At 39.3% G+C, this 27,734-nt stretch overlaps 1 protein-coding gene across 4 annotated transcripts in view; it reads left to right on the plus strand.

Annotated features, from left to right (window-relative positions):
• The window catches only part of MYLK4 (myosin light chain kinase family member 4), a 31,815-nt gene extending 4,887 nt beyond the window's left edge, over positions 1–26,928 (plus strand). Inside the window, exons 2-14 of one of the 4 annotated variants that reach the window (XM_084508145.1) lie at positions 5,770–5,845; positions 6,429–6,891; positions 7,693–7,712; positions 10,559–10,664; positions 11,534–11,627; positions 12,321–12,430; positions 13,533–13,674; positions 15,949–16,019; positions 16,761–16,889; positions 17,410–17,562; positions 17,925–17,997; positions 19,616–19,691; positions 21,978–26,928. In XM_084508145.1, the coding sequence (XP_084364271.1) occupies positions 5,770–5,845; positions 6,429–6,891; positions 7,693–7,712; positions 10,559–10,664; positions 11,534–11,627; positions 12,321–12,430; positions 13,533–13,674; positions 15,949–16,019; positions 16,761–16,889; positions 17,410–17,562; positions 17,925–17,997; positions 19,616–19,663 (1,485 nt within the window). In that variant the 3' untranslated portion in view covers positions 19,664–19,691; positions 21,978–26,928. Of the gene's footprint in view, positions 1–5,769; positions 5,846–6,428; positions 6,892–7,692; positions 7,713–10,558; positions 10,665–11,533; positions 11,628–12,320; positions 12,431–13,532; positions 13,675–15,948; positions 16,020–16,760; positions 16,890–17,409; positions 17,563–17,924; positions 17,998–19,615; positions 19,692–21,808; positions 21,958–21,977 lie in introns of those variants that run through there. The other 3 variants (XM_084508147.1, XM_084508146.1, XM_084508148.1) reach the window with 3 other exon arrangements.
• Positions 26,929–27,734: the final 806 nt, after the last annotated feature.

The raw sequence follows: 27,734 nt of genomic DNA on the forward strand, positions 1-27,734 counted from the left end.
ACCTGTGTTTTAAGATCCGTTCAGCCTCAGCCTCTTACCATTCTTCTGATTCCGTCATTTTGCCTACAAATGCGAACTGCTCCCTTATGCATTATTTACCTTCTCTCCAGATTGTCTGTGTTCTGTGATTTTTTCATATTCCAGCCAAGCAGGCAGGAATTGAATTTTTTTTTTTTTTTTTTTTAATTTTTTTATTTCTGTCTGCAAGAGTTTCTGCAATCCTCAGTGGTTTTGAGGGCAGAGTCTTTCTGCAGGATCTCAGCAGATGTGTTGTCTGCTGCTTGGTCAACACAGCTGGTCAGCGCTGCCTTTGCAGCTTTGCATGGGCTTTAGCTGCTTTTATATTTGGGAATGCTTTTCTGTCCCTCAGGGCTGATGCATTTACCTAAATACGTCCTCAGTAGAGCATTCCAGTTTTTCAGTGAGTTTTAAAATATCAAAGTTATAATTTTCCCCCTCACTTTCTATAAAACCAGGGTGTTTTATTCAGACAAGACATCTTCATCTAATGTTGCCCTGTTCTCCTCCCTACTGTCAACCACAGGAGGTTTGTCATGCACTTCCAATTCAGAATGACATGCAATTTTGCTTCCATTTAGCCTCTGAACTTGCTCTCTGCTGTCAACGTTTCTTGGGTAGCATCCTGCCCTGAGCGCTGCTGCTGCTGTGGTTTTGCTCCCCCAATACCTCTGAGGAACATGTGGAATTAAAGCAGGCACCTCTGATTTCCAAATAACTGTGTACATCCTCATATGGCTTATTGGCATGATATCAATGCTGCATGTTACAGTCAGCATTTTAGGAATCCACTACAATTCCTTTGCAAATATAGAGAGGCATGTGAGATAAAGAGGTAACTGGTAAGCACAGGGGAGCAAGACAAGACAGGTTATCAGTGAGGAGTCCTACTAAAGGCTCCTTGAAGAGGGGAGACAGTGGTAGGAGGGTTTTGCTCAGGCAAGAGGACTTTGCCCACGCCAGTCATCAGAAGTCCACCAATTAAAGGCGGTCTCTCCACCATGCTGGCTTTTGATGACAAGGGTAGCTGCTCAGGAATGTAATTAATTTGGTGCCGTACTGGCAGCGCCCTGGGCTTGGTGCACACACACCAGTGATGCAGAGCAGCGATGCCTGGCTGGGCAGCGGCCCCAGCAGAGCCTGGGATGAGTCCAAGCACATTCCTGTCAGTGTGTGCTGCCTTCGTGGTGAGGTGCCACAGGAGAATGTGTGTCTGTAGAAGGGAAATAAAGAAGTCCCAGATCTTCCCCACCACCACCCAAAGCCCCTTCTTGTTAAATGAAGTGCGTTATTAGGAAAGCTTCGTTTCTGGACTCCAGTTGAAAGTGAGTCATCAGAGCTGCAGGGGATGATTTTTGAAGTTTGTAACCCTTTGGAAATCTCCCAACGGTATGATTTCCCAAAAGCAACTTATGGAGAGCAGTTCAAGAAGTCTGAACATATTTGCCTTGCATATCGTTGCATGCTTAGCTCAGCTAAGTATGTAAAGCTGTGAAATGTTCTCATACCAATGAGGCTACTCAACCAATACAATTGCAGAAAATTTCCCTGGTAGTTTGACAGATGGGTGGTTTATAGGTTTTATTGACTTCTGAGCTGGACTTTTCACCTCCTTTCTCACGGTGTGACAAGAGTGAAACCCGCAATAGAGGATGAGACATTTAATGGTAATGTGACAAATGTAGAGAATAGCACCTAGATAGTTTTTGGGATGTGGCCCAGGTACATATGATGTACATGTGCACCTGTGAAGCACACGGGACCCTATCAGTTCTCACACACAAGAGGACATCAAGCAGTATGGAGAAGGGGTGGATCTGAGGCTGTCTCACCTAGGATGACATTATTCCGAGAGAATAACTCATGGTTTGGGGGTATTTGTGTGTGTGACTGAAAGAGTCTTGTGACTTGGTTTGGTTTATACAGAAAAAAAAAAAAACATTTTTATTTTGTTTATCTAGTTCAAGGAGCACTGTAAAGATCATGAAAAGTCAAAATTTTTGCCAGAAGGTGCCAGTGGGTTGTGTAGCATAGCAAAAAATAATGATATGGAAGCAGATGTACCACCTGCCAAAAAAAGTAGAGTTCCCATGTGTATGTTTTCTCTCATTAATAAGTTTGCATCAGAAATTCATTCACTGAATATTTTACATTGCTGTGTTCTTGGGAGGAAGATAAAAACAGAGTTTATATTGAAGATCAAAGGAAGGATGGATGCCATCTTTTGGGGATAGCGCAGGAGGCATCACCATGCAGTGTGATGCCCCAGAGTCTCTATCATACATGACACATTCTCCTGTGTACCAGTGTGGAGATGCTGAGAGGATCCACCGTGCTGTGCTCAGGTGCAAAAACGCATGGCTAATTTCTGTCTGGTAGTGAAAAGAACTCTTCACAAAGCCTGAGTGGCTGAAGTCATGTTGATAAATGGATGGTGACCAGGTCTTATACAAAAGCCATAATAAAGCTCTGCAAAGTATATTAAAAACCTGAGAAAGAGAAACTGTGTAAGAAGCATGTTCTAGGCATATGAAAAGTTCTGTGTCTTGGTATCAACCTATTGAAGTTAAGCATAATATTCTGACATCAAGAGAAATGCAATGGAGTGATAAAGGATCTCTAACTAAAAGCCTGGGGCTGCTTCATGAGGCCATTTATTACTTTTTTTTTTTTTTTTTTTTTCAGTAGGAAAAAAAAAATCAAAGAGTTTTATTAGGTGAATAAAAAAAATTGAAAGTTAGCTAGGAAAACATTCCAAGGTTAGGACTGCTACAGTATAAAGGAGGAATTTAACTAAGTACAGCTCATTAAAAAGGAGTCAGATGTCTATAAAAAACATTAATTTCTCACTGCACTTGAAATCTCTGTTAAAATATGTTATATTTATACTTATGATTGCTTGTTGCTTAATTTCTGCAGGTTTCATGTCATACTTTCTAAAGTAAATTTCAATAATTGCCAGAAGTGTCTTTTTTCTGTGATCTATACTGGAGTTTTAGCCACCAGAGTATTTTACATTATTCTGTTATCACCACATGGGCTTTCGTTCTCTCTCTCTTACTTAGGGTCTAGCAATGAAATATGAATATGAAAGAGTATGATTAAGTTTGGAAAATGTATTTTTGAATACACAATGCCAACTTGTGTGGGTACAGACACTTTTTCGCTTTGGTATATTTTGTAGGCTGACAATTTAACCTTTAATATTTAACCTTTTCTGGAATTAAAATGAAAACTTCATTAAAAGATTCAGGCTTGTATGAGTAGGAAAAATACCTGTAATGCCGTAAACCTCACTGTGTATATTCGAGTCATTAAAGAATGGGAAAATAATAGGGTGGAGGCATAATTTGCACTGAGAGTATTAATTCACATAATTTTAGGAAGTACGGACTGAAAAGAGTCACATGTAACCAAATTTCAGGAAGAATAATGCATGAATAAATAAAATTCCATAAGGATTAAATTAAAAAGACCCTTAGCTGTACCCAGACTGAAGGAAGAAGCGTGTTACGAAGAACAGGCAGGTGCGATGGATGCCAGCAACCCCCACGCTTTTCAGATGAGGTCCTCAGAGATCTGGTGTGATCTCATTATTTCTTCCCTTGAAAGGGTGAGGGGAAGGTCGTATTTTTATTGCTGGACTACGATTTGACAAGTTGAAGGCACATGCTGCTACAAAGAGCAAAAACACTCCGTGTGGAGAAAACTAGAGTGTGCATGGACAGGCCACTGATGTGTCTACAGATTGTATCAGTGAAATATCTAGTCCTTGTACTTGTTTTTCTTATTCTGGTGCACTCCTGGACCTATAATTATTGCATAATACTTGCCTTGATTAATTCTGAAGAATACCGGTAAATGTTTTATTTGTGTTTTTTTTTTTTTGTTTTTGTTTGTTTGTTTGTTTGTTTGTTTTTTCTTTTTCTAATTTGGATTAGTATGAGCTCCTCCTCTGCTGTTAAAATATAAGAGATCAGAAGTGATGCTTGAATAAACACTGTAGTAATTTATGTAACACCGTGGCAGTTTCAGATATTCAGCATCATCCAATGTTCCACTAGGTGGACTTTCAAAAGCTGGCTTCCGTATTTCACACCTGCAAACTACAGCAATATTGAGTAGGAAGCACTGTGTGCCTGCAATTAATTCTGAATGCAGAAGTGAAATCTGGCACCATGCATCAAAGAGCTTGGAGGCCGTTTCTCTGGTTATTTGCTCAGCTGACTGTATTTGATCAGAGCTGATGTCCTCAGTGGTGTGGTGAGGTTGACATACTTACAGGAATCCGAGTGCATTACTAATTGCGGTCACATTGCAGGATGAATAAGTCCAAGGCTTTTCCGTGCCTCTTTCAGTGCTTTCCACTGTGAAAAACAGAATTGGCTGATTCTTTGTGATCCACCTGGAACCAAGACATTTATATTTAAGTTCCATGTGAACAAGGCTCCGATTTATATTTCAAGGCTACTTGGCTTGTTGTATTTAGACCTTTCTCATCTTACAGCTTGCACCTTCATGGGACCGACTGCATCCCAAAGAACTGTCATTCTCAACTCTCACGCTCACAGTACAGTTTCTTTGTCCCTTGCAGATTAAGATTTTCTGAAGAAGTCCTGCTGAAATCCCTCCATGCAGTTTTATCCAGTTTTTCATAACTGTTTTTGCTTCTCAGGGTGTTTTCTTTCATGCCTAATTTCTGCATAGCTTGATTAAATTAAAAGAAATAAAAAATTAAAAAAGCATAAAAATGCAGAGAAATTACCAGAAATGTGTTTAGTAACAGGACTGACTCATGCCCAGAGTACAATATGAATAAGCAGTGGGAGTGCTTACATGATTAAAACACTCAAAATTTAGTGCCTTACCCCTGTGTACTTCGTTGAAATGTACCACACTGCTCAAAGAGAGAAAGTAGTCTCTCTGGAAAATGTTTGGAGGTATCTGCATTTTTCACACCCTTTGGATCTGTTACTACTAATAATGGTGCCAGTTTCATGGTCATGTTAGAGGAAGAAGGTAGAAGGTAGGTGGAAAAGAAGCACTGGTCACCCTCCTACCACATCAAGGAGTGGCCGATGAAAACACGCACTGAGCAAATGGCAGAGGAATATTTGTAAATAGGGACAAACATAGAAGTAATAGCTAAGTTTTTAAGGAGTTGGCTAAGCATAGAGCACCTCTAGATGTCACTGTAGCATTGTAAAATGTAGATAAGGTAACACTGTAAAGCTGACAGGATGGTTTATACACTCTGATTCATGGTAAGTGTTTCGGTCAGCCTGTAATAAATTAATGGATCATTAGAAATGCTGTTACCAGACGTTGATTAACAGCAAAAGTCTTTTTGCAATATGTCAGTAAGACTGTTACTAAAAATTTTAGTAGAATATTAAATATTTCTAGTTTTCTTTTAACTAACCCAGTTTTAACAGCAAAAGCTAGTGCAGGGTAACAGCTCATTTCTGGAAGGCTTTTCTTTCAGTCCCTGAAGCTCAATCCTGATCTTTTCTGGGCTGTTTTTATGCCAACAATGATATTGATTACAACTGAGATCATTTCTCCTGCTTTACACCAGTACCAAGCTGATCAGCTTGGTAGTGATTAAAAGAAGCACTGTTGTTCACAGGAGGAGCATGAGTTAGATCACAGAGTATTTGGATTTGACCAAAAAAATCAGATTGCAGCTTCATGAGGAACAATGCAACATGAACACTGTATGCACTAACATATCCATTGCCTTCTCCACAGGACATCAAAGAAAAGTCACATTTAAGTGAGACGGGAACAAATTCTATAAAAGAGAAGAAACCTCCAGATTCAACAGGTTAGAATTTATTTTATTATGTTTTTTTTTTTTCTTTTTCTTTTTCTTTTTTTTTTTTTTTTCCTGATCAGTATCTTGTCATAAGGGTACAGCTGCAGAGCCCTTATTTCTTCACACAAATAGCCCTTACTCACCTGAGCAGCTCTTGTTTGGGTTACGTGCATGCTCACCAGCATGGGTAAGAATTGTCCAAATAACATCACATTGCCATCACATCCAAGAAACTTAACTTGTCATGTGCCTATGCACATAGTGGCAAACTGCTCAAGTAAGTGCTTTGCATAAAGGCTTTATTAACCTGATAATAAATTTGAGTGAGAAAAATGTTTTCCAGTGCTATGTCTGAAAGAGAAGAATCTGTGGCCCATGACATCCAGTTTTAAAGAAAAAGTGCTCTGCTGAAGCTTATAACTCTTCTCTTGCTTATGAGACATTTACGTTGAACATGAAAGTAGGAGAGGAAAGCAAGTGCCTAGTTCAAAAAGCAATGGAAGTTATGCTGAGCATGCAACTCCTACTTTAATACCACTACTGACTGTCAGGGAATTACTGACAGATTCCTTCTTGATCTGTTTACTTACAGAGGGGGCCATCCAGAAAAGCCAGTCCTGCTCTCATGAAGAAGAAGTTGATAAGCTCAACAAGGAAAATGCCGAGAGGGAAAGTTCTGTTCTGCTTCAAATGGATCCTCCCAGACTTCATCCTGAAGGGATGCAGAAGGAAGAGAATTTGGCTGTTGAAAGCTGTAACAGACACAGGAGGAGCTCTGTTCAGAAATCCTCCACTACAGAAAGGCAGCAAGAAGAAGAAGCTGTTGATGATGCTTGTCAAAGGATAACTGGGCAGGAGATAGAAAGTGAGTCCCCAGCAGATGGGGAGAGGAAGGAGGAACATCAGGTGTCTGTAACTGAAAAACAAGAAGAGAGGAAGAATGAAGGGGAAGGAGTTGTTGATAAGAATGAAAAAGAGGATAAAGAACCACCAGCACTTTCTCCAAATCAAGATGAGGCAGGACAAAGCCAAGATGAAGAGGCAACAGAGGGAAGGTAAGATCTGAAACTTAGGCTATACATTCTTAAGAGATACAAGTTTTACAATTGCTTTACATTGGTGAAAATACAGCCTAATGCAAAAGTGTAAAATGAGTTTACCTGTCTGAGATCTAATCTCTAAACTGAAATTATACCCTCAGAATAGACAGACAATCTATGGTACTGGCAGTGTGCTGTGATGATTTGCTTGTGAGAAAGGTTAGGACGATGGGAAATGTGATGCTATTCTTAATCTTTGAGGAGAATTCTCCCACTCTGCCATGTTTATACATTGCAGCATCGTGTAACCTGTGAGCAAAGTAAGGTTAGGTTAGGCCACGTACCAACTGGTAATTAAGTTACTACGACATTTAGTAACTTACTTGGTAATATAAAACTGTGAAACTTTGCCCAGGCAATTAAACTGATAAACTTGTTTACTGTAATTCTTTCTGTGCTGCATTTATATTTAGCCCTTCAGGGATAAACCAGTTTAAGCTCTCAGGAACCTATATGAACAGAATGAAATCCCAGTCCTCTCCCATTGCTTTAAAGGTGAGATTGATAGCCAAATGTTAAAACCAGTAGAATTCAAGCGGGCATTTCAGTAATGGACAAGCATTTTGCTGTCACAATTACTTAGAGGTCATTTTATTCCTCTAAGTGACTATTAAACCAGTTTATTTGACCTTATTATTTTATACTGTAACACAAAATAGCCTAATGCAATATGTGTCTGTGCGTTTTTCATGTATATTTCTAAATTTGTTCTGCTTTATGTGTACTGTACTCTAATGCCATGTTTTGTCCTTGCAGGTGTAAAGGCTGCGGAAAAGGTACAGGAAATTATAGTTCAGTCACTGAGCACACTCACCAATTTGAGCGTAGTAGTAGCAGTACGCGTCGGGTGAACATTGAAGGCCTAGTCAAAGATGACAACAGAGCAGGCTAGATGCAGAAAGTGCTGGTGGCATATGTAAAACTAAAAAAAGTTCTTACAGGAAGTAGTCCTAAAGGGAAAACCCAAACATTTGATTCCACTGGTATTGAGAGTGGTGACAAAGACATTTGTAAAAAGGAATGACATCATGATCATAATTATTAGGGGGAAAAGAAGAGCATGGTAACTGCAATGGGAAGCAGTTGTTCATGGGCCACATCCTAAACTGGTGGGAAATACCCCGGTTCTGTTTGCTTGCATCAAATTATACCAAAATTTAGTGCCTGAGGAGTTGGCTCATCTTTTCTTAGAGGCTTCTGTTCTGACAGAAATTAGTAGCAACTGATTTACTTCTCCCACAACTACTCCACTATTATATGACCATCTTCTTTCCCTCTTCTTTTAATAACAGTGAGCTAAAACTTGTAGATATAAAGTGGTGGGAGAAATTACATCATATGTGGTCAAACTGGTTGACCTGTGGAAGTACTAAGAACATGTGTTAACACAGAATCTACAATGTTCTGGACTTAGACTGCAAAACCAACATTCTCCTATTAGTACCATTGCAATCTGAACTGAGAACAATTGCAGTCTATACAATAAAGAAATACAGACTGTTCTGTGGGAGCTTGACTGATGCTGCCGAACAGTCAGATAAATGGTGTTCAAGCAATGAACTCTGGAGCAGAGTGAAGCAGAGATTTCTAACATTAGGCCTTTTGCTTGAGGATTTCAGTGCTTATCCCTGCGTATGAAATGATGGAACATGAGGTGGTGGCCTGATGCACTTGAAGCTCTATGTATGTGTGTGTGCACGCATAGGACACAATGAATTTCTTTGCTTTGGGAGTAGAGGGTGGAGTGGAATAAGGAAACAGTTATTAGATGTCTGTGCTAGGCTCTTAGATTTGGTAGCAGAAGTAAGAGATGGTGTACTAAAACTGTGAACTCCGTTATCTGTCTTAAGCTTTTGTAAATTGTTACTGGTGGCATTAATGATAGTTTCTCTCTATTGGAGCATCTTTCATCTGTAAGAGCAGGACATTCTTTAGTAGGGAGAAATTCCCTTTGGTGTGCAGGAAAATTAAAACCAAGGGTTTGTCACTGACAAAATCTCAAAGGTTAAAACTTTGGCCCATAATCTAGCCTCTTTAAATGAGCACTTCCTTGACCAAAGTCTGCTAACATTTGAGAGGTGAGCTTTCCAAAACCCACATTCTTCTGTCACTTACATGCTGGGGCTCTTGGAGTTTGTGCCATTATGGTCAAATTCTTCCTGTAGGATAAAGGTTTTCTGGGCAAGTTTTGGGTCTCAGTAACATGCAAAGGCTCATACTCAAGGACATGCAATTCAAGCTTTGTAGAATCCCAATTAGATGGCAAACTTCCAGGAGTCCCAGCTTTTCACAATTCCTTGACCATGAACTAACTTCCTGACCATGTAAGTTATTAATACTGTCAAAAAAAAATCTAGGTACACAGCTGGTGTCCTGGAAAAATGGACGTTCACTGTGAATAAGGACAATCCACTGTTACATTAATGACCAAAGTGTTCCTGCCAGCTACATGCTGTCATGGGTTTTTTGTTTGTGTTTTTAATCATTTTCGCTGGAGTAATGACCGGTTTAAAATTGCTCAACAAGACCCACACAAAAGGGAGCCAGCATTCCAGACCAGAGAGCTCATGTTGAAACACTGTGGCTCTAGCCCTCCCAACCAGTTGAAGAAGTATTTGTCACCTTGGTCAGCCAAAGGTCGCTCTTGGGAATATCAATCAAATGAAAAACAACATGGGTATGAAATTGAAATGGCAACACCCTGCAAAAAATCCAAAGAGAAATTAGGCATGCAGGGCTGGTCTCCAGCAGGGATTTTGACATCGGGATGGCAGAATGGTCCAGCATGTGAAGGTCTGAACAATAATACTGGAGATCTGCATTTGTGTTAACACTCTGTAGCTGCTACAGAGTGATCTTGGGAAACCATCCCTTCCCTCTGTCCTTTTTCAGCCTTTATCTGCTTTCTTTTATTAAGCACAGAAACTCTTCAGAGCAGTATGTGTCCTACCACATTGGGCCCTGAGCCATAGTGGAAATCCCAGGTGCTACCTGCCAGGATGAAACTCCAACATGTTCACAAGCTCTAGACCCAATCTTTAAAGGCAATGACCATGTTGGGGAAAATGACAAGTTGTGTCAATCAGATTGTCAGTAGAGAAGGGATTTCTGCACTATGAACACCATAAGGTGTTTCCATGAAGGGAAATGACCTCTTCTAGCTGGGCTTGCAGGAGATCTCATTCTCTCTTCCTTCCCCAAGAGAGAGTTACAGTACATACTCATCTATTAACAGTCCCTGGGGAAAAAAAGAATCTGATTAGAGAAAAAGCTAGATTCCTTGCAAAACTTCTAAGCAAATTGCTCAGGCTCTTTGTGGGCACAAAGCTACACAGGCTTAGTCTAGCCTTGCCTCTTGCTATTCTTGCTACTCACAATGCAGAAAATGCTAACTAAATTAGGAGTGCTTGTCTTGATAGGGTAGCTCCCAATTACAACACCCTGTTTTCTGAACCAGAGCTCTGGAGTAAAACACTTTCTAAATAGCAAGAACTATCTATATAACTTACAGTAGGTATATTCAGTTCTTAGCTTATTTGTGGGGAAGAGGGACTAAAATATATGAGACATATATGGGCATTGCTTGTGACCACTTATATGCTGTTTGTTTTTTCTTTTGTAGATGATAGTTCTACTCCACCAGCACCGTTTGATCACCGGATTGTCTCAGCCAAAAGGGTGGGGATCAGCAGTTATTATAACGTCAACAAGAATGAAATCCTGGGAGGGTAAGTCAAGTGAACCCAATCAACACAAAAAGCAAGGCAAAAATTTACAGCCAAACACCCCAGGAGGTGAATGGAAGCAACATACCTCACTAGAGTCAAAGTCGTGAAAATCTAAGCTCTAACAGTACTTTAGAGAGGAATGAAAACAGGAGGCTGATTTTACTGTGTGAGTAAATTTTGGCTGAAGGTTTGGCACCACCAGACTTGGCTTGTATTTGGTGTTGTTCTAGGTCAGCCAGCTGCCCTCAGGCTCTGTGATGGTGCTCCTATGTTGCTGTAGTAGTTCACATTGCAGCCAGCAGAATGTAGAGACATGTAGGTTTCTCCCCATCAGCACAGCCCATCCCTGAAAATACATGCATGTTTTCAGATAGATCCGAAAGCTAATCTGTCAGGCCATGTTGCTTGATGAGAGTTTCTTGATCTCTCATGATGACATAATTTAGGGTAGAGTGATATAATTTCTGATAGCAGCATGGTCTTAGCAGCTGCTAATGAAATCACATCCTTCCCTTGGAGTAGAATGATGACATGGAGAGAGGCAGACTGTACACTTAAGTGAGTTATTATTCTTACAGTATGTATGGCTGTTAGCTTGCCTGGGATACCTCGTAACATATTAAAATCTTGTAGATGTAATGAAGCAAGTATTACTGAATCATACAAATGGAATATCAGCTAAAACAGTGTGATTTTGGTGCACCTAAATGAGTAGTAACAAGTTTAATGTACACAACAAAATAGCAATGATAGAGCAACTGACATGGAGCTCATTAGGGAGAGGATCGTTTCTGTTGTGTATAACCTAGTTTACATTCAGGACCAACATCAGCACCACTGGATGATTTTTTTTTTCCTTCTTTTCCTAGAGGGCGATTTGGTCAAGTACACAAATGTGAAGAAAAAGCAACGGGTCTCAAGCTAGCAGCCAAAATTATAAAAGCCAGAGGTGCTAAAGAGAAGGTTGGTAGAGTCTTTTTTCCCTAATGGATCCCCACATTGCTCTTCAGCTACAGGTCTGGCCTGTTCTGCAAACCTCATAGCCATCTGGGGCTTGCTTTCACAGGAAAGACATGCACAGCATCCTTTCCATGACAGCTGTGTCATTAATGGCATTCAAGGGTGGGATTTGTCTCAGCCATCTATCTAAGCTGTCTGTGGCCAAGCTAATCACTGAGAATCCCCTTATAGTCAGTGGAGAGATTGGCATCATTACAAAGCATGTAAAATAGTTGGGCTGAATGGAGGTACCAGTCTTTCTCCCCTGACTGCAAAGGGAGGTTTTGAGGACTGTCTTGGACATTTCTTACACATATTGATTTTTGATACCTACAGCTGGTTGAAACAAGTCCTGTTTCACTTCTCTCTTTTCTTTATATATCTTTGAACACACCGGTTGCCCATCGGTGCTCTCCCTCTTTTTTTCCCCTTCCTTTTTCTCTTAATATATAACTGAAGCAGTCCCATGTTCAAGCTATGAGTTCAGTCCAGAGATATCTACCACTGCTGGAGCAATCAAAGGCAAACCCTGGGTATGGGTGCCATGAATGAAAACGTGAAGATAATGTAGATGTTTGGTTCAAACTGATGATGTCCTGGTTCATGTAGCTTTCTTAGAATAAACGCTTCTGAAACAGTACTCATTATTTTTTACAGGATGAAGTGAAGAACGAAATAAGTGTCATGAACCAGCTGAATCATGTGAACCTCATACAGCTGTATGATGCCTTTGAATCCAAAAATGATATTGTCCTAGTAATGGAATAGTAAGTGTGTTCTTTTCTTTCCCTTTCTGTCTTTACTACTTTTGTTGGAATTATCTTTTTCCTCCTTACTTTCTCCTGATATTAGATATAAGACTTCTAACAGGTGAAAAGATATAAAAGATGTCCCCAGGAATAAAAAATAAAAATAAAAATTCAAGAATTCAAGAAAAAGTTGTCCATGGAACCATTTATTCATTTTTTTCAAGTGAAGGTCCACACTACCGGTGCTTTAAAACCACTACCCCATTTAAAGAGCTGCTATATAGATTCGCTTTAATTTCATGTGGTATTTTGTGTCAGCTAAGAAACAGACATCTCAGAATATCTCCAGTTCTGTGAGGCAGATGAAAAAACATCTTACAGTGAAGAGGAACCAACTGTACACATAGCAGATAATCTTTATATTGGGTCCCCAAAAGGATTAACCTGGCTTTTATGCTAGTTTATCGAGCTAATTGGGCTCAAAATTGCTGGCTTAAAGTCAAGATAAAAAAATGTTTCAAGGAAGCCAAAAAGAATGTAATTAAAACAATGAAATACATGGGAAAAGGTTAGAAGTCATATGATCTTGACTCTTCAGTATATTCTCATATACATGTAGTCCTATTAATTTGATCTACATGTTTAGCATAACACCAAAGCTAAAAGTCTGTGTAGATATGAATTGGTAACCTGGAGACATTCTGAAATGTAATAAGACATTAAAAAGTCATTTTCACTGATTTTTGGTTGCTTCACCCTGAGATTTTGGATCGCGTTCCCCTTAAACTCTGAGGGAGAAGGCCAAGTATTTAAATGCAGATTGTCTAGCATATTGTCTTGTTTTTCCACGTGACTTCATTAATTCCACTGGTACAAAATTACATCCCAAGATGGCATATCTCAATGGATGGGAGGCTGGGCTCTCAAGCCTTGAAGAAGCTTAGGACAATGTGCATCAAAACCCAGTACTCATAACGTTGAGATCAGAGTACAATTTCATATTGCAAACCTCCCTGACTGTGAATGATTAAAATAGTCAATTGTATAAATTATGAATTACTGTAACTACATGGGTTTGGATTTGGGCTTAGTCACCGCTTCATTGTCTTTCTCTCATCAGTGTGGAAGGAGGAGAATTATTTGACAGAATTATTGATGAGAACTGCAATTTGACAGAGATGGATACTATTTCATTCATAAAACAGATCTGCGAGGGAATTCAGTACATGCACCAAATGTACATTCTTCATTTGGATCTAAAGGTAGAGAACTGACATGTTTGTTTTGTGCAATGACAGCTGTAGAAATTGTCTTTCTTAAGGGTAGGCTATACAGCTTAGCAAATTCCCATGGCAGAAACAACAAAAGTCCTTATTCTTCTTTCCTTAAACTGGTGGGTATTTACTTTAACCACACTTAAATCATTAGTTAAACCCTTACAGGGGTAAGTAATTTAGATGAGAAATGTGGTCACATGTCATCAAGCCCTATAGCTCTTGAGTTTTCTACGGAATTAATTTACAGAAATCCAGCAACTGGCTACAATAACTTGCTATTTTCAGTTTTGATATTTGGATCTCAAGATATTGTGTGACTATTACTTAATCCAGCTGCACAAGATCTCTGTCTTATGCATCAACCATGGGAATTAACTGCATTTTTACCATGTAGAAGCCCAGACAAGAGTGAGTGGAGGGTTGTTCAAGGGTCATTTGTGGTCTGTGAAAACCCAACATATCTTTCTAAGGTCTATGCTGCACTGTTGTGGTCGTGAAACAGCATCAGTAGATAGCCAGCCTGAGGGAAAATACATTAAAATATATTTGCTAAAATGGAAGCAATAAAAAACAGTCAGTGGCTGATGGAACACATATGGCATCTCTGTGTTGGACTTAACAATAGCTACCAGTACAGCTGAAAGTCCAGAAAAGAGTAGCAGATTCTCCATCAGGAGCTTGCTTAGTTTTGTGAACTATTTAACTGTATACACAAAATTTCCCCTTATTTCTTTCCAAAAATGAATTCACAATTGCATGTTCTTACACTGGTTGATTGCTAATGATTAACTGTCGCCCCTCAGAAAGTATGTTGTAACAGTATTTTTCATTAAGCTGGACATTTAAGCTGCATCTTTCCCTTATACCAGGTTTTTATCAAATAAAAGATATGTTTCTTACCATTATTTAGTGCAGGAATAAAAGGGGATGATGTCTTAAGTTTTATGGCTGGTTATAAAGCCCCCTAATGATCCCTGAGCTTTACAAGAAAGCAAAAAGAAACAAAAAGTGCTCAAGAGGGGTTTCTCATTGGTGGGATTTTTATTACAACCGCTGTTTTTGGCTTGTAATAACTGAGTTAACATAGTACATCTTTAATGTTGTTAGTGTTGATATTATAGTACTGGTTAAGCAAATGAGCAGATGTTTGTTGGGATCTGCTTCAGTTGTTGATCAATGACCAGATTCACTTTTCTCTTTGTTTATAAACATACTGATAACTAGAAAATTTTACAAAATTCTTTGGGGCATGCTAATTATGTTCTTGGAGATGGCACAGTTTTAATATGAGGTCAAACTGCTGACATAAAGACACGTATACAGTCCAAGAAATTCTTCCCAGAGACCTCTCTTCTCATGAGTTTCAGGAAGAAGGCTTGAAATTGAAAGAAATTCATTCTGACCGTAATCATCCAGGACCTCAGAAAATATGGACATATGGTGTTTAAAAGTCCTACATGTAAAAAGAATTAGTAATGGTGACAAAGGTTAACTAATGTTTTAAGTGTTGAGGGCTGTTTTATTTCAAAGAGGACTCAAAGAGCAACAAGACAGAGTAGCTATAAAACTGCTGGCAGTGAATACAAGACTCTATTTTAGGTATTTACATTTCAAAGACAATTGGCCAAATTGTATTCTCAGTCCCTTCTATATGAATTTGGACAAATTCTAGGAAGCCAGTGGATTCTTGCCAGAGCATGAAGAACTACACTTGGCCATGTGAAAATCCAGAGGGATTTAACCTGTGAATCCCACCTTTTGCTATAATATCTAATGAAAATGTGAAGTTGATGTGGCTAGCATAACAGACCAGTGTTCAATCAGTTACTGCCACAATATGCATGAACTCAGAAACGTAAAGCTAAAAGATAATTGTAAAAGGTGTTGTTGTGTTTTTTTTTTTTTTTTTTTTTTTTTTTTTTTTTTAAATTACAGTGTCAGCTTAATAAGGTGTGTAAAACCACAGTGCCAGCATCCTGAAACGTCCCTTTGGAAGTCTGCATTCTCTACCCCACTTTCCCTAATGACTTCTTTATCTGAACTGCTGCCTTATGTCAAATTGAACTGCCAAGGAGAAGAAGCAGTTACAAGGCACAGAACACCCAACCTCGACTGCTATGTGATAGCAGGGGGGTACCCATGCAGAGAAATCTGACCAAGGAGGAAAGCAAAAGATGCTTTTTTCATGCTGCAGTTTGCTAAAAGCCCAATTTGTCATACTTGTTTCTCATTGAAGTGTTTTCTGGTTTCTCTTGGCAGCCAGAGAATATCCTGTGTGTGAACCGAGCTGCAAATCAAATAAAAATTATCGATTTTGGATTGGCAAGAAGGTATGTGCATGTGCTCTTGCTAGTTGTAAATGAACTAGGAAACAACTTAAAAAGTATCACATCTCTGCAACAACACATTTGACACACAATGGTCTCCTGCTGTTCCTGGGACAAGGATCTTTTTATGTATGGATCTTTTAACTAGGGACATCTTTTAATATGGAATGTTTGAAGTTGAGTAAAAAAGTTTTGTTCTGAAGTCTTTTTTGGGTGAAAGGTTGAAAGATGTCTGATTCTGATCGAGCATGCACATATAAGTATATCGGAACAGCTGAAAAGGACAAAAAAGATGATGACTCTTGTCTGGTCTCCTGCCCCCAGTGTTAGGAGGTTCTTCAAAAGAGAGTATAAGAGGCCATCAAAGGCTGTTACAATATAACCATGCTATATCACTTTCTAGTTTAAGAAGATACCAATACCTCAGTGAATAATTCACTGTCTAAAAATCCCAGGTCTATGATATGGGGAAGGTTCGAAAGGATGATAACAGCCTCCCTGAGGAGTCCTTGAAATCTGAATTTCTTCCTTTATTATGCCATTTGTTTTTGTCCTGAAGTATGATATAAAGCTTGCAAACATTTTTTATTCTTATATATGTTTACATTTATTATTACTTTGTACCTCTGTCTGTCCTTGATTTCCTCCTGAATGTCCTGTATGCTTCCGAAATCCAACTGGACAACTTAAAACATAACTTTAGAGCTGTATTTGATGTCCTTTGTTAATGTTTCCTTTGCCTAGATATAAACCCAGGGAAAAACTTCGAGTTAACTTTGGGACTCCAGAATTTCTTGCTCCTGAAGTTGTGAATTATGAGTTTGTCTCCTTTCCTACAGACATGTGGAGTGTAGGAGTCATTGCTTACATGCTGTAAGTAGGATTCAGTCTCTGCTTTGTATGCTGTTTTTAGGTTGAAGTGTGTCAGTCATCCAAATAGATTGTTATACTAGAAGACTGACAAAATTTGTAGACAGAATAGAAAATGTAGGCCTCTTTCCAAATTCCACATTCAGGAATCTCCCCCCTTTTTCAAGCACCACCAACTTTTCTTCTTTGTTCCATTGAGCATCTCTCTTGAGCAATTAGACATTACACTTCCAGAATAATGTAGACCTCTTGATAAACTGCCAGTAGGTGTGTACAAGAGTGGACAGTGGTCTGGAAAATGAAAGAATGTAATGAAAGAAAATAATGCTTGGTTTGTTGGGGAAAAAGGGTGATTATTTAAAAAATATAAGTAAAAGAGAAAGTGGGAATGGTCTGGAAACTTTCTTAGACAGTAGCATGCTGCAAGGTGAGCCAGGAGTAACAGAATGATCACAGACAGCACATCAAAGATTATGTGCAGAAATGGGCAAAGAAGGATTTAACATATTTCTTTTTACTTTAGCCTCAGTGGATTGTCTCCCTTTTTGGGTGATGATGACAATGAGACCCTCAACAATATTCTGGCCTGCAGCTGGGATTTTGAAGATGAGGAATTTCGAGGTGTTTCTGATCAGGCCAAAGATTTCATCTCGAAGCTTCTCATCAAGGAAAAATGGTATATAATCACTGTGTCTTTTTTATATATATATTTTTTTGTGTTCCATGCCATTATGCCACAATTGTATAACTTATACTGCCCCACTGCAGAATTATCATGACTTATCAAAGTTTTTAATGTCCATGTAAAATACTATAATGCCACTTCATTGATGTTCATTATGACCATAAAGTACTCTGAAGCTACGTGAATGAGTTTTTGCTTTCATGTTATTGGTTTCATGGATTAGCTGCCATCTGGCATGAAGCATCCTGAAACGACAGCATTGCATGATGGCAGAATACAAGAGCTGTAGGAGACAATTGTTGGATGGTAATATTCTGGGAAAAACACTTAATAGCATTCTGGTTTTCCTTTAGCTGGAGAATAAGTGCAACTGCTGCCTTAAAACACCCCTGGTTATCAGACCACAAGCTCCACTGCAGACTTCAGGTCCCTAAATTTAAATATCCTTGTGCATTGTAGATCTGCTATTGCCTTCTCATGTTGCAATATCACTATTTGCTTTGACATTTTTCTCATCTGTTTTTGAGTCCACCTTTCTGATGTATTTCTTGCTACTGTGAGCCATGTGTGTCCCTTTGTTTTTACTTAGCTGTTCTAATTTGCATGCTCACGCTTGCTTATCAGTTCTTGCATGGCTGGGAAGAAATATATCATCATGGGACTGGTGTGTGTTGCTGAGTGGATCCATTTCTTAGCAAAACAGGGTTGTTTAAATAATGTACACAGAATTACCATATGTTGAAATATGGTAATATGAGGAGTTTTTCAGCTGGGGATGATTCTGCTTGCGTCTTTGAAAAGTCTTTCAGGCTGTCCTCAAGTCCTATATGAGTGCTGTTAGATTTCACTCTAGCTCTTCCCAAGGGATACTTTTCCCAGTACAGCTTGGAACATCAGCCAGTGCATATCTTTGTATTTTAGCACCTTCTTGCCCTTTAAGTATAGTCAGCTTAGTGGCAAGAAGAAATAAAGCCATTGTTCACCCAAAAAATTCCTTTTGGCTGAGTTGGAGAATCTGTGTGATTTTAAATCATTTTGATTATTTCTCTTTTAAGTGGTCAGTAAGTATGGAAGATTCAGACTGTTGATGAGCTTGCTGTTGGCTGAATCTAACTGAGTCCATGCTGTGGTTTAGTGGTTCAAGGGGGGATCATTTTGAGCAGGTTCCTATTTATTCTTTTTTTTTTTTTTTTTTTTTTCAGTTTCAAGTGCAATATTCACTGTTCCTTTACAGGCAAAGCACATCTATGTTAAATAAAATGACCACTGTAGTACCTAGGATTTATATGTCAAGGTGCCTTTTGAACTGCAGCCATCATTAAGAGTTAGTAAACCATCTTATTAATTAATACAACAATTTTATTAAAATAAGATCAAAGTTTGCAAAGATAATAAAACAATAGTAGTTCTGCTGGTGAGGTGGTGTGAGTTTTGGGGAGGATGGACTGAGTAGTATCCTAACAGCTCTAACCTTGAGAGACATTCCTGTTACACAAAGTAAGGATAACTAGAAATAGGATGAAATGGGAAATATTAATAATCAAATAAATTGTTATCACTTTCATTGAAATTCAATTATCTTGATGATGTCCCAGAACAACAATGCCCATAAGATTATTAGATTTATAAATGAGCATACACAGTAAAAATAAGGGAGTTTGTCACCTACTTTAGAGAATTTCATAGGATAGCATTCAACCCTTTTAGTTTTGCTCCAGTGAAGCTCTGATTGCTGCAATCTGGAGAATAGGCTGGCTTTCCAAATGCTGCAAAGACACGAGCTGCTCACCTGGTATGCTGCTTCCTATCACCAATTTTCTTCTGGGAAAATCCTTCCCTCATAGAAACCTTGCAACTCATTTCATCCTTGTGGTGCCTCCCCTGGTGTTTTTCTGTTTGTACCTCTTGCACTTTCTAAACTAGCTTCACCAAGCATGCTGATGTTGCAGTGTTCTGCCATTATATTAACTAGAGGTAAAATGGGACTGATCTTCAATTAATACTCTGATAATGGCAACTATCTTTCTTTTTTGTTTTCCACTAGAAGAAGGCTAAAGGCACCTGTGTGTCCCAAGCACCCCCGGCTCCATAATCCCTCTGAAAGAGCTGCCAAACAGAAGGTTTGTATAGGGTCCCCAGTGTTTCTTCAGACGTAAATACCATAACCCCTGTGTGTAAGGGATCAGTGGGAGGCCGAAAACCTCTCACAGTCCTAACTGCACAGGCCAAAATATATTCACCACCACCATCCTCACTGTTGTTTGGAAAGCATTCAAAATATAAGCTGGCCCTATCACTTATACCAAGTCACAGCAATGTACAAAACCCCTCATATATATGAAGCCATATGTGCTGCAAACCCTGGCCATTTTAGAGGGAATGAATGGTTATGCTCCCCCTGACTCTCATGGGGCAGGATTTCACCCAATAACTTCTCAGTGTTGAAAGCTTTCAGGTTTTCATGCTGTGGTTAGGAGTATGGTTTTAAAGGGGTAGAAATATGAAAAGTAATTACTTTTTAGCAAAAGCCCGGGCCAGACCCTCAGGGCAGTTCCAGTAACTGTACTGAAAGAAAAGTGAGGTGTCCCCGAAAAGAAGCTGCTCCACACTTTAGAGGACCCGATTCTGACAGGGCACTTCTCTGCTCTTTTGGTGTGTAGCAGTCAGAACGATCTTGACAGCATCTCTTTGACCTTTTTTTTTTTTTTTTTTTTTTTTTTTCTGGCTCCCTGTCCTTTCCTTTTCATCAACAAGCTCTTAATTCGTGGTTCTCAGGCTGGCTTGGCTACCTCCCCCAGGGTGGCCAGCAAAGTTGCTCCCATGTTGTGTCTCTGGTCTTTGACCAAAGCATGCTCACTCAGCCACTTCGAAATCCGGCTACCTCAGGCAGTGCGGTATCTCCATAAACCAGCACACCAATTCCCACAGCCCCTTTTTACAAACTACCACAGAAGGTGGGGCCTCTCTTGAAGGACCTTGGGAACCACTCAGAGCTTCTGGGGGCATCTCTGGACATGACTCGGTGGAGGGTCAAGATGCGAACAAGGCTGAGAACACACACACTGTAAAACCACTTCCTTTTAATCATGCGTCATGCGTAACAACCAGGATACCAAAATAAACGTGGTCCACTTCTCACCGCATGCAAGTTTTTAGTGCTGCCATCATCCACCATCCACTCAATAGGGCAGGAGATGTGGTGGGTTTTACTTGCAATGGGTTTTGTCCAGAAACATCTAAAAAAGACAGATTATTGCGAGCGGTTGAAATTTTTGTTCTGTTTTGACTAAACATAGGATTAGCACAGATTTTATAATAGTGTGGTGTAGTCCCACACCAGTTACTTATCTTTAAATGAGTTATTTTAAGTATGTGAAGCAGCCTTTCCATGGTACACTGGGGGTCAGTGAAGGCTAAGGCTCTGTTCTTATCTCCTGCTTGCCCTGTGAAGCCCCATAACTTCCTGATGCATAGTGTCCCAGCATCACCTTCTGCAGTGGGAATGCACTGGGAATTAATAGCTCTCTGTGATCCTCAGCATTCATCCCTGCTTCACTGGTGCTGGGACAGGTTACACGAAGCTTTGGTCCAAACACTGGTGCACTTCTACATAGTAAATTTCAAAACTGATTTTCCCAGTTGTTTGATCTGTGTTTGCCATTTCAAGCTGCTGTCTGCACAGCAACCAAATGCTGAAAACTCTCCTGCTTTCAACCAGGAAGCACCGTATTACACAAATTTCTATTGCAACCAAGATCATCTTCGAGATAAATTGTCTGTCCAGCGGCAGTCAAAATTATTTTTAAATAAACCTTTTATAATTTTGTAACGTAGTAACTTACCCATGATCTAACCTGCAGGAAAACCTGCTTTTGGCTTTTGCAGTATTTCCTCTGAGAGTGTTTTTCTATTTGGCATTTATTTGAGTTTACTTAATGAGTGGATCTAAAGTCATAGCACTGCTTTGTTTTTAAAGAATCCCTTTAGCTATTTTTATCAGGCAAGTAGTGTGGTTGCCACATTTAACCCAAAATAATACACTCAAGTGCCAGCTGATTTAGGCCTGGCATCATAAATGCTTGCAGTGGTAACACAAATAAATGGAGAGGTTCGCACCCTCCCTTTCTATGCTGGGATCTGTATGACAAGAGTGGCAAAAAAAAGCAGAGTAGCTACATTTCAAGGGAGACCTCCAGGGCCTTTTCTGCCCTTAACAAAGAGGCCTTGTCTTTTTAAGGTGTCTTTTAATAAGGTGGCTGCAAGAACCCTTTGTGAGCAAGAAGCTTCAGCACTGCTTTCTTTTCCTTATGCACAAAGAAACCGCCATGTGGTTGTCCTAGAACGCTTAACCAAATAAAAAAGCACACTGCTGAATTAACTGGATTCCTGTTTTGTTTGTTTTGCAGAAAAGCTGCTGTGTGGTTACTGCTGCTAAGAGATTTGAAAATATCAGCAGTCTTGGTGCTTTACCCCCCTGCCATGACCGAGTCTTTTACTAAATGGACCAACAGCATTTTAGCTGCAGGATAAATCCCAGCATTGCTGAGCTGCTGCTTCTCTATTCAGCTCTCAAAAGAAGGAAAGTATTTCTCCAGTTTGAGGAAGGTGTCTCTTCTGGAGCACCACGTTCTCCATGTCTGGGAGTGCTACATTTGCTTGGTTTCACAAAAATCTTTTCTCTATCTTGCCTTCATGAGGGTCATTTATTTTTCAAAGCTTGTTAGGATTCAAATTATCAGGTTAAATTGACTGTTTCTTCTCAGACAGAAGGCAAATTGGCACTGTGTTATATGTGTAGCCAAAAATGATTTGACACTGCAATCAAATAATAGGAAAAACAAACAAACAAACAAAGAGCCAATTTAAAGCTGCATTATGTAGATTTGAAGTTTGTTTTTCCTGTCATCCTAAAATGAGCTAAGGATTAGCTCAATGAAAGTTAAAGCCATGATAATGTACTGCCAATGGAAGTGAGAAATTAGGCTTTCCTTGCAGGTAGGTGGATTTGCTGCAACCATGATGCATTTTAGGATTTTTTTTAGTCTGATGAATTGCTGTTCATTTTAAATACTCTTGTATTCATTCAACAAGAAAGAAAACAAGGCACTATTCACTCATACCCATGCAGGATGTTTTCTCCACTATGCAAGTGTAACTCAGAGCTGCTCCTCATAACCTCTGTTTTTCTAGTTTTCATTTCTTATATTGCTACCAAGTCCTTCTGACTCCTAAGTAAGGAAAAAAATGGGAATCAAAACAGCTGAATTCTTTACCTGATATTGTTTGAGTATGGCTCTTCATTAAGTGAATCTGAATCTTACTGGCCTATGCTGCGAGGTTAAAATAAGAATTATTCCCTGCTGTATATGGCTTTCTGACTGCTTGGTTTCAGAACTACATACATGCAAAATATAGCAAGTATTTTACTCCATGATGCTCACATATTGCAGTGCCTTTAGGTTTTCTTTGATTAATCCAGTTCTGATCAAACTACATATTAACATAATGATATCTATATATTTATCTATACATTTATCTATACATTTCATACATATTTATATTTGAATTATGTCTTTTATTAAAGGGGATCAACATAAAGACAAAACTCAACAGCGTTATTCATCACTACCCAATGCATTGTTTTCATACCTTTGTCCTTTCTGAATAGCACTCATATATGAAATAAAAGGGGCCCACTAATGGGACATCACATCACGACATCCTCTACAGCCAGTTTGATCCAATGCTTTAACGCCATTGTAGTAGATCTATTGAGACTGCTTCTGTAAACAAGCAGGGCTTTTTACAGCTGTGAAATCTAAGAAATACTGACATGTTGTAATAGTTGTTGCAAGTAGATGAGAACCATTACTACAATCACGCAACGTTTTACCATGTAACTATGATACCATGTAGAGCACTGCCACCTCAAAATCCTTATCTGTAGTCTTAACTGAAGTAAATGTTGACTAGCAGAAATGGAAGTCTCTCTGGGAATGTTGCTCTTGAGCAGCCTCAAAGCAAGGAAACCAGAATATGACCTTGAGATAGAAACTAGTTTGCTTATTTTTAGTCACCATTCAAGTTTCCATGTGCAAACAGAGAAGCTACCTTTCTGTTAAGGCTGGAATTCCCACTCTTGTCTGACTACCTTCAAAACAGTTAGCTTTTTGTGCAGTAAACAACTCAATGATCATACTAACATACAGCAGGCTAACTTTGGAATGACAAGATCTCGTTGTGCACTTCAGTGCCAGTATTATAGGTTTGAATTTTGTTTTTCCTGTGGTGGACATTTACATGAGTATGAATAATTGCATGTCATTTTGACTCTTAGTAACTATACTAAAATAACAGTGTGACTATAGTCTTATCTGGTTTGTTGATCAGTTAAACTAAGAGAATTTATCATTTGTAGATCTGTGCAGCTGAGTTGTGATGCCATAATGATCAGCCACATGTTAGGGCGCGTTGCACTGAGTCAGGCACTGATACTCCAGGAGTCTACTGGGGAACGTGGCCTCTTGCACACAGCCACAGAGATCATCTGTTTAGCTCTCTGTCAGAAATACACACATAAATTACTAGGGAGGGTGGACATATTTCACCTGCTTTGAGAGGGAAGGCCCTTTTGAAAGGCTCGAGTCAAGGAGGGACTACCTCTCTACTTCCTTGCTTGTGCAACTGGGCAGGGTGCTAATATTTTCGAGGGATTTAAATTCCACTGTCACTAACATGGATAATGACGGTCACATTCTTGAGTCTTGTCTGTAAACTGCCCTACTGCTCCTGTAACAAGGGATGAAGCAGGGATGGGACAGTTGGGGGTGGTTTGACTGCACGAGTGTCTACAGTGACTGATGTCCGGCACAAGCACAGGACTACAGGTGTCCAGCTGAGGAGGAAAAATCCCAAGCATACTTCTTGCTATTGCCCCAAAGACTCTAGATTTCAAGCATTATGTGCATAATGTGCATTATTAAGATCTTAAGTGTTATTAAGGGTAAAAAACAATTACACTGCTGCATAATTATCATTACCATGTGTAGTGGTGTGCCTTAGAAAAGTTTCTCCAGAGATGCTTGTTTGTATCTTTGCTGACTGTAGCAGTTTAGTTAAATAATACTTGACACAGCTCTATTTTAGTGCCTTCCTAATTCTGTCTCATTGCACTTTGAGCAGCATGCTGTTCTGTGTGTGTGTAAGTTTGTTGTTGATTGTTTTCCTTAAATATATTCTATAATGACTAATAACTAAAGACTGCTATAATAAGTTATTGTTTTGACACATCATTATTTATTTTCTACTAGGTAATAATAAGTTGGTTAAGTTCTAATAAGTCAACTGCATCTATGTGAGTTTGCTTATTGTTCATTTTTGTTGCATATTGGTTTGAGAGACTTTATTTGGAAACTGTGAACTTCCGTGCCTGAGAGCGGGTTTAGGTGTGAAGGGCACTTTACTTTAGCTGTAGTTACTGCATTCAGCTCTATAACCACAGACAGTCAGAGACGGCTGCAGGTTCTGCAAGAATCACAAGGGAACAGAACGATCTGGAAACATCAGTTGTGTTGGAAGGGATAAAGTGCCAAGATGAAGTATTTGTTCTGCGTATGCCATTGTATTCTTCCAGATGTGCAAATTAGAGGTCATACCACTGGAACACAGTGATTTATATCAGGCGATGACTTGACCCCAAGTTTGCATACAGACTCACTGCTAGGCTGCAGCAAGGAAAAGAACTTTCTGTTCACACAGGCAACTTCAGCAACGATATTACACAGCAACCCTTCTGCAGGAATGACCTGTGGGAATTCACAGGGAGCTGAAGGCACTCTCTGGCTGCCAAGTTCTCCCATGGTCTTGGAGGTAACTTTACTTAGGGAAGCACAACTTAATTCGTCCAGCACTTGTAAGAATTAGGATGCTGTTATTCCTAATTCTGTAGATACAGCAGAGAGACTCAGCTAGATAAAACCTCAGAGTTTTGCTCAGGATATACTAGAGTAGTCTAATATTAGCATCAGAGTTATAAGCAAATTTGTTTCATTCAAGGTGGGATGCTAGTGGCTTTCCAACAATTTTTTACATGTTGAACAACCTGGAGGCGATGAAATGGGTAAAAACCTCTACCACATAAATATTTCCATACTATCAAATCCATATTTGTGCAAACCTGGAGCCAGTCACTCCCCTGAGTACCCTCATAGAGTAAGCAGCTGGCAATCTGTGACAGTCTGGTCTGGAGATTATAACAGAAGCTACGTTTTAATTTCTTTTTCATATTCCTTCTAATGACAGAAGTGGAATAAACTTAAAGCCTAAGCTAAACTCTTCTATAACTTGATTCCTATCAGAAATAACAGTGCAGCTCCACAGATTTAAAGAAGGGAAGCGCTTGGTCCACATTTTGAGATACAAGTAGCACAAGAGCCCAGTTTAATCTCCCCTCCTCACCAAAAAATAAAAATATAAAAATATAAGTTAAAAAAAAAAAAACACAACACTACTTTGCCCTAGTCCTCAGCAGTTAAAATATAAAGAACCTTACTTTTTAGCAGTTGAAGTAGTTCAGTGAAGATACATTTTTCTGCAGTGGTTAAATTGCTGTAGTAAGGGTCAAGATATTTTAGCATCTTCAGTTCAGTGCTGATATTACTGGCAGTGTCTTTCAGCAAAATGGTCCCCACCAGCAAGTGTTCTGCTTTTTGCCACTGATGGGGATCTGAAAACTGCCCATCCCCTTCCCCTGGCCTCACCAGTAAGCAGAGCATTTCTTAGCTTGTGGTGCCTTAATATGGGATAAGGATTGTAATTCTGCTTCGTGTCAAGCCCACAGTGGTGATGAATGAGCACCGATGCTCCAAACTCCTTCCTGCTTTCAAGGAGGATGCTGCATTTTCACATCCTACTTCTGTTGTCTCTGATATATACTTGTCCTCATGTCTCATGTGAATAAAACTAAACACTGCATGAATCCATTTAGGGACATTAGACTCTTTCACCTTCCATGAAGGCTTAATAGCTGAACAACTAACTACCTGTTTCAAGTATTAGATGAAGACTGGTAGATATAATGCTTTGTAAATATGTTGTTTAGCTATGTCAGTAGAGTTAGCAATCACATTTTGGTGTGGCAGAACTAATGTTTGTGTACCCCACAGCAACTTCTCTTAGATGACAGGCGTATGAGAACTAAATCACACAGCATGTGGATTTTCATGTACCGTATCGTTTTCCTTGCACATCTGGTTTTGTAGATTAACTCATGTATCTCTGGTACGTGTTCTTTTGTGAAAAACATAAAGCAACCTTGTAAACAGATGACAGGAATAAATGCTGATTTTGTTTACTCCATGGTTTTTGTTTATTGTATTTAATGTGCCTGTCATTTATGCTAGTAAGTAATAGAAAGAAACAGTGACTTTTTGCCAGGTACTGGCTATGAAGGTCTCTAGGTACGCAAAGAAAGAGTAATTTCCATTGAAACAAATGCAGATACTTAAGCCAAAGGTCTGCTCAGGCTCACAGCTTGTACTTTACTTACCCCTTGTAGCAAAGCCACTGCTCTCTCTGCAAATCACTAGGGCTTGGCGTACTCTTGGACAAAATCTTGCTGCATGTCCTCAGATCAGATCAGTGGAGAGGAAAGAAGAAATTTCTAGTGCTCATTCATTCAATGCAGCTGGTGCCAGTCTCGTCTCCCTAAATAGTCACACTTTGGACTGTTGGCTAGCTATTCAGTATTGCTGTCTGAGGAACACATTTATGCAATGTCCTAGTTCACTGACTAATAAAACAGCCTGAAATCAAACGGATGCTTCCTGCAGTGTTAAATTAACCTCAAATTGGACTATCTAGTTAAAAAAAAAAAAAAAATAATAATGTTATAGGATGAGAAAGTAGGAAGCAACCTCTCACTGGCACTGGGCTATATTCAGTAGGCAGCACTTTTCTTCCAAGCCTTATACATAGCTCTGGTTGCAACACTTGAGACATTTACCATGCTTTAAGACTTGAGGACTGGCTTTGATTTCTTACAGTAGAAGTCCCACTTAATTTCAAGCTTTCCAGGTATAAGATCTAAGCATGCAACAGGACACCCCCTGGTTAATTTATAAGTTAAATTGACCAAAGAGTTACCCTCATCCCTGGGGGAGCGC

The sequence above is a fragment of the Aythya ferina genome (genome assembly GCF_964211825.1).
Source record: "Aythya ferina genome assembly, chromosome: 2".
NCBI lineage: Eukaryota > Metazoa > Chordata > Aves > Anseriformes > Anatidae > Aythya > Aythya ferina.